Raw genomic sequence first — 12,086 nt, forward strand, 5'->3', positions numbered from 1 at the left:
CATTTTAATGTTACAGCCAGCATTGTCTGCATAATACATGCTGTTCAGTTGTGTCCAGTAATAGTTTGACAAAACAACCCAGGAAGTTCAAGAAAATACACCAAGTAAATGCTACATAGAATATTGTCAAATGTAAAATATGAGAATCTATTAAATCCCAAATGTGAAATCAAAACCATAAAGCTACAACATATTTCTTTGCAACCTAGCATTTGGAAACACAGCACAATATACAGTAATAAGATGTAATAAGATGTGGTCTATACATAATTTTGATTTTTCAAATGTTTATATTATCCATTTGGGTTCAACATCCTCTGTACAACTGAAAGGAAGCCATTTATGGAAGTCTAATGAGAGCGGTCCTAAATTCATCACATATATATCGCTCCTACTCTGCAGTCACTCATTGGCTGCCTATCAGTTACTAGGTTCACTTCAAGGTACTGGCTGTCACATACAAAGCCCTTCACTGCCTTGCACCATATTTGCAGGACTGCCTTTCCCGCATGCTGCATTATGAAAGCTTCATTCATATGAGCAAGGCCCACAAATCATACAAGGTAAAACTGATCTCATCAAGAGAGATGAAAACCAAAGTACACAGCAGAGCAGAATGCCTCAAGATCCAATTACTGAACATAAATTGGGGAATTATTACAGCTTGAGATATGGGAGAAGAGAAATAATAAGGAATAAATCAGCTCTTATAGCTCTTGAGTTAATTTGTAGCTTAGGTACCAGGTGAAGATTCCCCTCCCCTCACAAATTTGGGTAGGTTTATGGATTTTTCCCCATATATTTCATATGCCATGAATATTGAATATTAGATTGATATTAATCCATATGCTACTTTCCTTGTTGATTATATTCTGTGTTGGTTTGCTTTTGTTTTTAAAAGTTACTGCATCTTTGTTAGAGCTTGTTTTTAAAATATTATTTGGGGCTCAGGGGCCATTGGATGAGATTTGTGGTCTATAAAATTTTCCTAGAAAAACAAATGAAAGGAGCAGGAGTTCACCCTTCTTGGTCCCCAAAACAGATGCCAGGACAATGGGCCATCCAAAAATATCTCTGTTCAAACAAGACAGAAACCATCTTAACAGATTTCCATATGGCAGAAGAATGGTATCACATAATATTAGCCCTAACCTTCAGAAATTTCTCTAAGCTCCAAGGAAAACTGAAAATGCATTCAGCCTTTTGAAAAAGGCTCACCAGGACATCTTACCTGTGCCAGAGTTACTGTAGTCCCCTTCTTCATCTCTGAGGAAGTCTCACTGAGTTTACCACTTCTGTTACTTGCATTGCATTTGAAACAAGTCCATCTCATCTGACCCTTTGAGTCAATGCCACAGTCCTTACTCAGGAGACAGAGAGAGTGGTACAAGTGACCACAGCTGAAAAACAAAACAGATCACGTACATTACACATAGGTAGCCAAGCAGACATACTACAGCATGTTACAGAACTTAGCTCCAGTAATTTTCTCAGTATAATTAAAGGGGCCAATTAATTTTCCCTGTGCCCTTAAGACAATCATATCATACTAGTAAAATTTTCCTTCATGACCATATGTTCTCCAAGATCCAGTAGCATTAGTTGCTATGCAGCATAATATATTCCTCTGGAAAGAGATGCACTCGTATTTTAAAGCATCTTTTCTTACAATAAGGAACCTTGACATTAGTGTAGAGATGACCTTTATTCCATGTTTCTCCAAAATCCTTTATTTCTACTACCTACTTCAAGAGGAAGAACCATAATAATCGGTTCAAAAACAAAACAGCTCCCTTAAAGTATGCTTTATTAGCTTTTCAAAAGAGATAGGCTGCTGCCAAGAAACAAAAATCTGTTGTAAACTGGATAAACCACTTTCACATTTGGAAAGAGAATTCTTCTTTGGGGACATAGCCTTAAAAAAAACATTTTTTTAAATTTTATTTACCCCATTCCTTAAAATAACACATTTGAGATCTGAATCTAAAATTAAGTTAATAAAGAAGGATAATTACATTGTAGCTGGTGCTAAGTGCCTTATCCTGTAATCCCAGACATGTCGGGTATCTGATGAATGTCTGTTATCAGACAGGGCCTGCTTTGCTTTATATCTCACACTAGCTTCTCAAGGGATTGTTTCCCAAGGGATTGTTTTTCTATATCTAACCACTTTAGCTCTGCAGGATTTTCCACATAATACAATATTGTTTTTAAATGAATGGCTTCCTCATATAATTCAAGACAAGGGGAACTAAACCCTTCATTTATCATATGACAATACAGTATTAGATTAAATGCTGCCATTCTTTTTAAAGCTTTGAGTACATACTAATTACCAGAATTTAAAATTAAAAAATTTTGAAGGAAAATTATTTTAACCACTAGCCATGATGGACTGGAAAAGTGTTCCATTACAGAGTACTTTTGTCATGTCCATTTATTTATTTTTTAAAAAAACACCCTAATTTTTAATAGAAATTTGGACAAGCAAAAACCTTTGTGGAGATGCCAGCTATTGGCAGAGAAAATGCTCCATCAATGAATCTGTAACATTGGCACAAGCTATTTCAAAATGAGGCATAACAGATAAAAAACATCAATAACTTTTTAAAAAGAGGCATACAATGATTAAAACACACTCACAGAAGTCAACCACAAAACTATAATCATTAAAAACAACAATAGGCAAATACTTAAAAGAGGTATTCAAATAGTTAATCAGATGGCAGTTTAAAATGGTGCCTACACTCCATCAACAACTGACATTAAAAAGAGTTTTACCCATTAAAAGACCTGGAGAGCAACAAACAAGTTATCACTCCTCATTCCTCTAAAGGTAAAGTCAAACAAATTATGAGGATAAATAATTTTATTTGGTGCAGTGGTTAAGAGCGGCAGTTTCTAATCTGCGAGCTGGGTTTGATTCCCTGCTCCTCCACATGCAGCCATATGGGTTACCTTGGGTTAGTCACAGCCCTGATAATGCTGTACTCACAGAGCAGGCCTATCAGAGCTCTCTCAGCCTTACCTACCTCACAGGGTGTCTGTTGTGGGGAGAGGAAGGGAAGGCAAATGTAAGCCACTTTGAGACTCCTTCGGGCAGTGAAAAGCGGGGTATAAAAAAACGTAACTCCTCTTTTTTCTCTCTCTCACTTCTCAAGAAAGGGGGTGGCCCCTGCTATAGAACAGGCACATCACCTATGACCTCTCAGAGAGAAACAAGGATCTTGTCGACAAGATTAAACTGACAAAAACATGCAGACTAGAAATACAAGAAATTAGATTACTGAAGCCACACACACACCCATCCTGCATTCCAGTTAGCCCAGTGGTTCTCACCTTTCCTAATGCTGCGACCCTTTAATACAGTTCCTCCTGTTGTGGTGACCCCCAGCCATAAAATTATACAAGTGTTCTTTCACAGAAATTAAACTGAAACTGACAATTGGCGTGAAGATCCATTGTTCAAGATTGTATATAAATTGATCATGGTATCTCCCCTGCCAGGTAAGTATAAATTGGTTTTTTCCTGGGGTTTCTCAGTTCAATTTTGCCTCTTTTCCCACCATGCCAATCTTGCTCTTTTCCGCTGCTCCAGACAGATAAACACTCTATCTTGATCTACCCCACAAGGCTGTTGTGTGGATGGTGCCCCTCTGGCCAAGCTGCTTGCCCTACTGTGACCCCTGTGAAAGGGTCATTCAACCCCCAAAGGGGTCCCAACCCCCAGGTTGAGAACCACTGAGTTAGCCTAAGGCAGGGGTGGTCAAACTGTGGGTCTCCAGGGACTTGTGGGAATTGTAGTCCATGGACATCTGGAGAGCCACAGTTTGGCCACCCCTGGCCTAAGGAGTCCTGAACTAGGACTAAGATGGTGTCCTCTCTTCAAGCTTTTGCTATGGCACAATGAAGAAAAAAACACAGTAGTAGACCCATAATTCAAAATTTACTTAAGCTGAGGCATACCTGAAGACAATGATTTGGTCAGCACTCTCTTGTCGTCTTTTATATTGCTGAAGACAAATAGAGCAATAATCTTGCTTGGGGTTGAGACCTTTAGACATAGATGCTCTCAGATTACGTAAAGACCAGTGGAGGTCACGGTTGAGCAGGTTAGTTGTGGTCTCAAGGAGAGTCTGGATGAGCAAGAGAGGATACACAGGTATCATTTAACATGTTACCATGCTGCAAATGCAGTATACAGTAACTCCACCTCTCTAGAAGCTTAGCCTAGAGAAGAAATGGTACTAAATGCCAGCCAAGTAACATGAAGCTAAGACGAATTAGGAGTCTCTGTCCCGAGCTCAAGCCATTACGTTACAATTCCAATGGAATGCAGACTGTTATTAAAATATACAGATAATAATGTGGCAAAAACATGATACACTGTGGCTCATGGTAACTGTAGTCCATGGACATCTGCAGAGACACAGTTTGGCTACCCCTGCACTATGGGTTTTACAGTAATGCAAAGCAATAAGCAACAAAATTAAGTTCAAACATCACTGCTAAGTATTAAGTAAGATTACTACCAATTATGCAGTCCTTTGGAATATGCTTCTGATATATTCTCTCAGTAATCCTAACAATGGGCCCCTAAAGTAGGCTCATACTATTTTCTGCATATTTTTGTGGAAGGGGAAGAAGTGCTGAAGACAGGAGAAAGGCAGGGTGCCTTTCATTCTGGGAGGCTTCAAGGATGCACAACTCCAGTTTGGAAGCCTATAGAGCCAGCTTTTAGATGTGAAAATACTCCCCCTCCCCGGGGTATAGTCTTGACTGCACATGCCTAAGGGGAAGAAGTTGCATCTTCCTGGTCAGTCCCCCCCCCCAAAGTAACATCACAGTGAGTTCCAGGGAAGGATGGCAGACATGATCACTTCAACACTGTCAGTTACAGGTAAGCAACCTATTTTCCTTCTTTGTTGGCTCTGACACTAGCACTGATTGGAAAAGACTGACAAGTTGACCAATATGAGCAGGTTCAAGAACAGTCAGAAGAGCACTGCCCTGCTGCAGTCTCTGACATCTGCTCTGTCTCTGTCATGTAGTGCGGTGGTCCCCAACCGCCGGGCCGCGAAGGCCCTGGCTCCAGGCCGCGGCTCCCTGCCTCCGCAGGCCGCGCATGCGCCATGCCCAGCCCCAAACACACATGCGTGGCACTCCTGCACATGCGTGTTTGCAGCCATGCATGGCGCAAATGTGCATGCACGACCCGGGGTGCCACGCATGCGCAGCGTGCACGGCCAGGCGATCACCCTCCCTGCCGCTGGTCCGCAGCCTGAAGAAGGTTGTGGACCACTGATGTAGTGCACAGTGCTTCACAAAGGTGGGTATCTGGGTCTATATGGCCACTCTGCACAGCTCCTGAAAAGGGACCCCTTTGCCCTTAGATGCAGCAACAGTTCTTGAAGTAACTGAGTTCAGAGTGTCCCAGGAAGGATCTCTAGCAGAGATCTCCCAGAGGTGACTATTGCCTTGTTGCTCTAAATAGTGAAGTGGATGCTCAAAGCTCCCATGGGAAAGCATAGCTGCAAATGAGCAGAAAACTTTACTTGCATTTGCTCCCTTCTATTTTGGGTTCAGACACAGATTCTTCAATGAAAAATTCACCCAGAATTCAAAGGCTAAACACACACATATATGGCAACTTCCAATATTAAATCATGAAAGAGTAATCAGTTTGTGACAAACTTGATTACATATTTGAGACACAAAGCAGAGATGAAACAACTTATATACCAAAACAAACATGCTCAGGAAAGAATCTCGACACGCTCAGGCTTGTTTAAAGTCTATTATAATCTACAAGCCAGGAATAGAGCAACTTTACACAATGAAAGCAAGCCATTACAGATATGCAGAATATGAGCATTGGGAATGTGAATGGTGCTTGAGGTAACTCACTAAAACCAAGGATAAATTCTAAAATGAGATCTTCATTCAATCAAGCCTTTAAAAGCCAACAAGAGATGAGAGGAGATTCACAAACCCACAGTATTTTCCAAACCTAATACAGCTGGACTGTGCTGGTAAGACAGTACATAACCAAACTTTAAACAAATAAAAGCCATATATAACGAAGAACATAAGAGAAGCCAAGTTAGATCAGGCCAATGGCCCATCCAGGGCAAACCTCTAGATCAGGGGTAGTCAACCTGTGGTCCTCCAGATGTCCATGGACTACAATTCTCATGGGAATTGCAGTCCATGAACATCCGGAGGACCACAGGTTGACTACCCCTGCTCTAGATCACACAGTGACCAAAACCCAGGTGCCAATGGGAGGTCCACCAGCAGGGCCAGAACTCCAGAAGCCCTCTCCGTTGCTCCCCAAGCATCAAGAATATAGAACATCACTGTTCCAGACATAGTGTTCCATCTATACCTTCCAACTAATAGCCACTGATGGATCTCTTGAAGCAGTCTGTATTTGTAGCTGCCACCACCACCTCTTACAGTAGTGAATTCCAAGTGTTATTTACTGTTTGGGTGAAGAAGTATTTCCTTTTATCTGTTCTAAACACTGCTCATTAATTTGATTGAATGTCCTCAAGTCTTGTATTGTGAGAAAGGGTGAACAGTACTTCTTTCTCCACCTTCTCTATCTAAACCTGTCATGTCACCCTTCAGTTGTCATTTCTCCCACCTAAAGAACCCTAACCTCTTTCATCTTTCTTCATACAGAAAAGTGTTCCATCCTCTCAATAATTTTTAGTTGCCCTTTCCTTCCCTTTTTCTGATGCTCTCCTTTTTGAGGTGTGGTGACCAGAACTGTACACAATATTTCAAATGAAGCCATGCCATAGATTTATACAGGGGCATTATGACACTGGCTGGTTTGTTTTCAATCCCCTTCCTAATAATCTCCAGCACAGCATATGCCTTTTTTACTGTAGTTGCACACTGAGTTGACCTTTTCAAACACCAAGATCCCTTCCCTGGTCATTTATCACCAGTTCAGATTGTGCCATTGTAAATTTATAATTAGGGTTTTTGGTTCCAGTGTGCATCACGTTGCAGTTGCCCCTGTTGAGCCTCATTTGCCACACTGAGGCCCACTTGCCAAACCTTGACAGACCCCTCCAGAGCACCTCACAGTTCTCCCTGGTTCTCACCACCCTGAACATCTTACTGTCATCTACAAACTTCACTGTTTACTCTCAACCCCAAACCATTAATTAATAAGTTAAAAAGCACCAAACCTAAAACCAAGCTTTGTAATAATCCACTGTTTACTGCCGTTCAATGTGAAAACTGTCCATTTATACTTATGCTCTCCTGTTAATAAACCAGTTTTTAACGCTCTAGTCTAGGTATACAACATTTACTAGATCACCCTATTAACCCTAGTCTACATGTTTGTTCATACCCTCAAAGAACCCTAAAAGGCTAGTGAGACAAGATCTTCCCTTACAGAATCCATGCTGATTCTTCCTCAATTGCTTTTGTTCATCAATGTGCCTGCTAATTCTATCTTTAATAACTGATTCCACCAACTTACTTGGTATCAACATTAGACTGACTGGCCTGTAATTTTCAGGATTGCCACAGGAACCTTTTTAAAAGATGGGGGTTACATTTTCTATTGTCTAGTCCTTGGGAATGGAGGAAGATTTTAGTGAACCATGGAATCATAGGATAGTAGTGTTAGAAGGGACCTCATGGGTCATCTAGTCCAACCCCCTGCACTATGCAGGACACTCACAGCCGTTTCGCTCATCCACTGTAACCTGCCACCCCTTAAGCCTTCACATAATCAGCCGTCAGATGGCTATCCAGCCTCTGTTTAAAAATTTCCAAAGATGGAAAACCCACCACCTCTCGAGGAAGCCTGTTCCACTGAGAAACTGCTCTAACTGTCAGGAACTTCTTCTGGATGTTGAGACGGAATTGTTTTTGAATTAATTTCATCCCATTGGTTCTGGTCCGTCCCTCTGGGACAAGAGAAAACAACTCCGCGCCATCCTCTATATGGCAGCCTTTTAAATACTCTAAGATGGTTATCAAATCCCCTCTCAGTCATCTCCTCTCCAGACCAAGTTCCCCCAACCTTTCTTCAAATGTCTAGGTCTCCAAACCCCTCACCATCTTTGTTGCCCTCCTCTGGACACGCTTCAGTTTATCTACATCCCTCTTCAACTGTGGAGCCCAAAACTGAACACAGTACTCCAAGTGAGGCCAAACCAGAGCAGAGTAAAGCGGTACCATCACCTCCCGTGATCTGGACACAATACTCTATTTGATACAGCCCAAAATCCCATTTGCCTTTTTAGCCAACGAGTCACACTGTTGACTCATGCTCAATGTGTGGTCTACTAAGACTCCTAGATCCTTTTCACACAAGCTACTGCGAAGACAAGTCTCACTCATCCTATATTGGTGTATTTGGTTTTTCCTACCTAAATGCAGAACTTTACATTTGTCCCTATTGAAATTCATTTTATTCAGTTTAGCCCACTTCTTGAGCCTATCAAGATCATCCTGTATTCTGATTCTGTCTTTGGTTGTGTTTGCTACCCCTTCCAGTTTAGTATTGTCTGCAAATTTAATAAGTATTCCCTCTAATTTCTCATCCAAATCATTTATAAATATGTTGAACAACACAGGCCCCAGGACAGATCCCTGGGGAACTCCACTTGTCATTCTTCTCCAAGAGGATGCTGAACTATTAACAAGAACACTTTGGTTGCGATCTGTCAACCAGTTATCGATCCACCTGACAGAATAAAGATCCATACCACATTTTACCAACTTGTCAACAAGAATATCATGTGGAACTTTATCAAATGCTTTACTGAAATACAGATAAACTATGTGATAGAATACATATTTTTGTCAGTAATTAGTTGTACAATCAGGACTGAGACTTTTAGGAGCCTGACAGCCTGACTGTGGGTTCCCAGAACCCAACTTGGATTGACAATGAAAAAAATGCCACGCTAAGATATGAGTTCTTTTTGAGACCAACCTTCTGACCAATCAGACAGATCAGATACTTCAGGTACCTGAAGAAGTGTGTTATGTGCAAGAAAGCTTATACCTAGAATTAAGCTTTGTTGGTTTTAAAGGTGCCACTGGTCTCAAACTTTTTTCTTCAGCCAGATCAAGTTTGAGGTTAACTCTAACAAGGGTCATGTGGAAACAGACAATCAGTTGATACCTCAAGGAAATAAAATCAGTAGGTTATACATGCAATTTGGAAGCAAAACCAAGAAAAAAACCACACATGCCTGTCATCACTATGACCCATTATGCACGGGGGGAATAAAGCACATTCAGGGTGGAATGGCGGCGACTAAAATCACCGATAACGCACGGAGCCGGCTGCAACTGGCCGCAGCTTCGGTGCATGCTGCTGAAAAAGCCACGTCAGTGAAACGCGGAAGAAAGCGCAGCTAATTTTAATGGGGGGGGGTTGTTCTTGGAGTAAATCTTCCCTCAGTTTCTAGCAGTGATGCTCTCTCAGGCCCTGACCACAGACCTGGCAGAACAGTTGTACCTTGCCGGCCCTGAAGAACTGTTTAACATCCTACAGGGCCTGATCTCTTTGGGCAGAATATCCCACAAGGCTGTGGCCAAGGCCAAAAAGGCCCTGGCTGGGGCCAGTTTCACTTCTTTTGGGATGGGGATCTTGAGCAGATTTTGGTCTGAAGTTCATAACGCTCTTTGGGCGGGGGGGGGGGTGTAAAGGAAAATCTTTTATTATATCATGAAGATGTAATCTTTTATTACATCATGAAGGTCTATTCTCTCATTTATCATAACTATGCTATGAGTATTAGTGTACCGTTTTCTCACACCTTGCGGTAGTCACCAACATATTCTGTGTTCATAATGCTTGGCAATATTTGATGAAGCAAGAGAATGTGCTTACTAGTCTAAAGTTAAGAACACAGAAAGTATGCAGCAAGAGAGAAATGAAGCGTAAACATGGTAAGTGCGTTACGAATTAACCATAATCCACGCTAGCTATTTAGATCATTCAGAGCTTATCCAGATGACCAGTTTAAAGCCTACTGAATTTAGCATTTATGGGATAACCCTGTAAGACCCAATTTAAATAACAGGAGCACAATATTCAGCCTTCACTTAATCAAAGGCCTTGTTTTGCAGTCAAACTGTCTTCCTGTCTAATTTTAAAAAAATAAAAGGCCAAATATTCATATGTGCCAGCCTTTAAGTCTGCAGTGAGAAAACCTATATGAGAACTGAAACTGACTGATCTTTAAGTCTACTCTACAGAGACCTTTTGTCAGTTTTAATTCAGCAGACCCCTCAACAGAAGATGTCTGAATTCCGTTAGCCAGGAAAAAAAAACTGTTAAGAAGCTACTTTATACTTTATGACACTATTTATTTTCTACTCCCATGGGATACTCCTTTTTGCCTCCTACATACTGTACTTGGGTGACAACATGGCATAGTGTGCCATGAGGAATTGTTGCTTATTTTTGGTTTGTCTTTTAGCTGATTTTCTCTGTATACCAAGCACTCAAAGCCAACATCTAAAACAAAACATTGAATGAAATTACGCTATTCTAAAAAGTAGAATGTAAACCCATATAATGAGTACCCAGCTTGCTGGGGGGTAAACGGTCATGACTGGGGAAGGCACTGGCAAACCACCCCGTATTGAGTCTGCCATGAAAACGCTAGAGGGCTTCACCCCAAGGGTCAGACATGACTCGGTGCTTGCACAGGGGATACCTTTACCTTTACCTTTTAAACCCATAGAAGTCTATGTATCAGTGGAAGAAAGGCTTCCACAAAAAGTTTTGACTTCTATGTGGAAACAACAGAGAGAAACAGTTTAATGGATCTTTCTTAGTAGAAAATTCCACAATACAAGGCTCACAGAAAAATCTTGCCCTGCATGACCATGGATTTTGAAAAAGCATCAAGAACCAGGCTTTTCGAGCTGGGTGGAAATATATTCAAGTGCTAAGAGTCAGACTATTCAGGGCTTTAATCACAAATCACTGAATAGGAATATGTGGAATATGTGGAAGTCCACACAGATTAACCCAAAGTGAATTAATGTAATGCACCCTCTTAATTGTGCCCAGAAACAAATGGGATCTTTTAGCATTGGGTTGATGTGATTACTGCATATGGAGGACTATTGTCATTCCAACTAGACCAGTACTGGGCTAGAAAGGCCAACTACAGCTTTACACGGCACCCATTACAACAGGAGCACTGACGCTTCTAAGAAAACAGGAATCTGCTTGTTCGTATGTGGATTCATCATGCATGTCTTCCAGGTGTCAGGTGGATATATGTTAAACTAGCAAGAAAGCCCATTGCAACCAGGAATGCAATGGGCGCTAGGACCCAGGGGACACCAGGAGGTGTTTTTTTTTCTGCTGCGTGGAGCTGTGAAAGGCTCCGACAGGGTTTTTTTGTTTTCTGCTGCTTGGAGCTGGGAAAGGCTCCTACAGGGTTTTGTTTTCTGCTGCTTGGATCTGTGAAAGGCTCCTTCCGGGGTTTTTTTTCTGCTGCTTGGATCTGTGAAAGGCTCCTGCAGGGTTTTTTTTTTCTGCTAGCTCTCGTGGGCGTGCCGGCTTGGAGCTCCTACAGGGGTTTTTTTCCTGCTGCTTGGAGCTGGGAAAGGCTCCTTCAGGGTTTTGTTTTCTGCTGCTTGGATCTGCGAAAGGCTCCTACAGGGTTTTTTTTTCCTGCTGCTTGGATCTGTGAAAGGCTCCTGCAGGGTTTTTTTTTTCTGCTAGCTCTCGTGGGCGTGCCGGCTTGGAGCTCCTACAGGGAGCTGCTGCTTGGAGCTGGGAAAGGCTCCTTCAGGGTTTTGTTTTCTGCTGCTTGGATCTGTGAAAGGCTCCTACAGGGTTTTTTTTTCTGCTGCTTGGAGCTGTGAAAGGCTCCTTCCGGGGTTTTTTTTCTGCTGCTTGGAGCTGTGAAAGGCTCCTGCAGGGTTTTTTTTTTCTGCTAGCTCTCGTCGGCGCGGCGGCTTGGAGCTCCTACAGGGTTTTTTTTTTCTGCTGCCTCTCGTCGGCGCGGCGGCTTGGAGCTCCTACAGGGGTTTTTTTTTCTGCTGCCTCTCGTCGCGCTAGCGGCGAAAGGCTCCTC

General features: G+C 42.0%; 1 protein-coding gene across 4 annotated transcripts in view; it reads right to left on the reverse strand.

The window, feature by feature from the left end:
- The window catches only part of VPS8 (VPS8 subunit of CORVET complex), a 93,293-nt gene that overhangs the window by 14,062 nt on the left and 67,145 nt on the right, over positions 1–12,086 (reverse strand). For 3 of the 4 annotated variants that reach the window (XR_013233535.1, XM_077349202.1, XM_077349200.1), the window contains 2 exons: positions 3,967–4,136; positions 1,232–1,400 (listed from right to left, as the gene is read on the reverse strand). Coding sequence is in view for 2 of the 4 variants with exons in the window: in XM_077349202.1 (XP_077205317.1) it covers positions 1,232–1,400; positions 3,967–4,136 (339 nt within the window). In the remaining 2 variants the exon portion in view is untranslated. The remainder of the gene's footprint in view (positions 1–1,231; positions 1,401–3,966; positions 4,137–12,086) is intronic. The other variant, XR_013233536.1, reaches the window with a different exon arrangement.

The sequence above is a fragment of the Paroedura picta genome, chromosome 8 (genome assembly GCF_049243985.1).
Source record: "Paroedura picta isolate Pp20150507F chromosome 8, Ppicta_v3.0, whole genome shotgun sequence".
NCBI classification, from domain to species: domain Eukaryota; kingdom Metazoa; phylum Chordata; class Lepidosauria; order Squamata; family Gekkonidae; genus Paroedura; species Paroedura picta.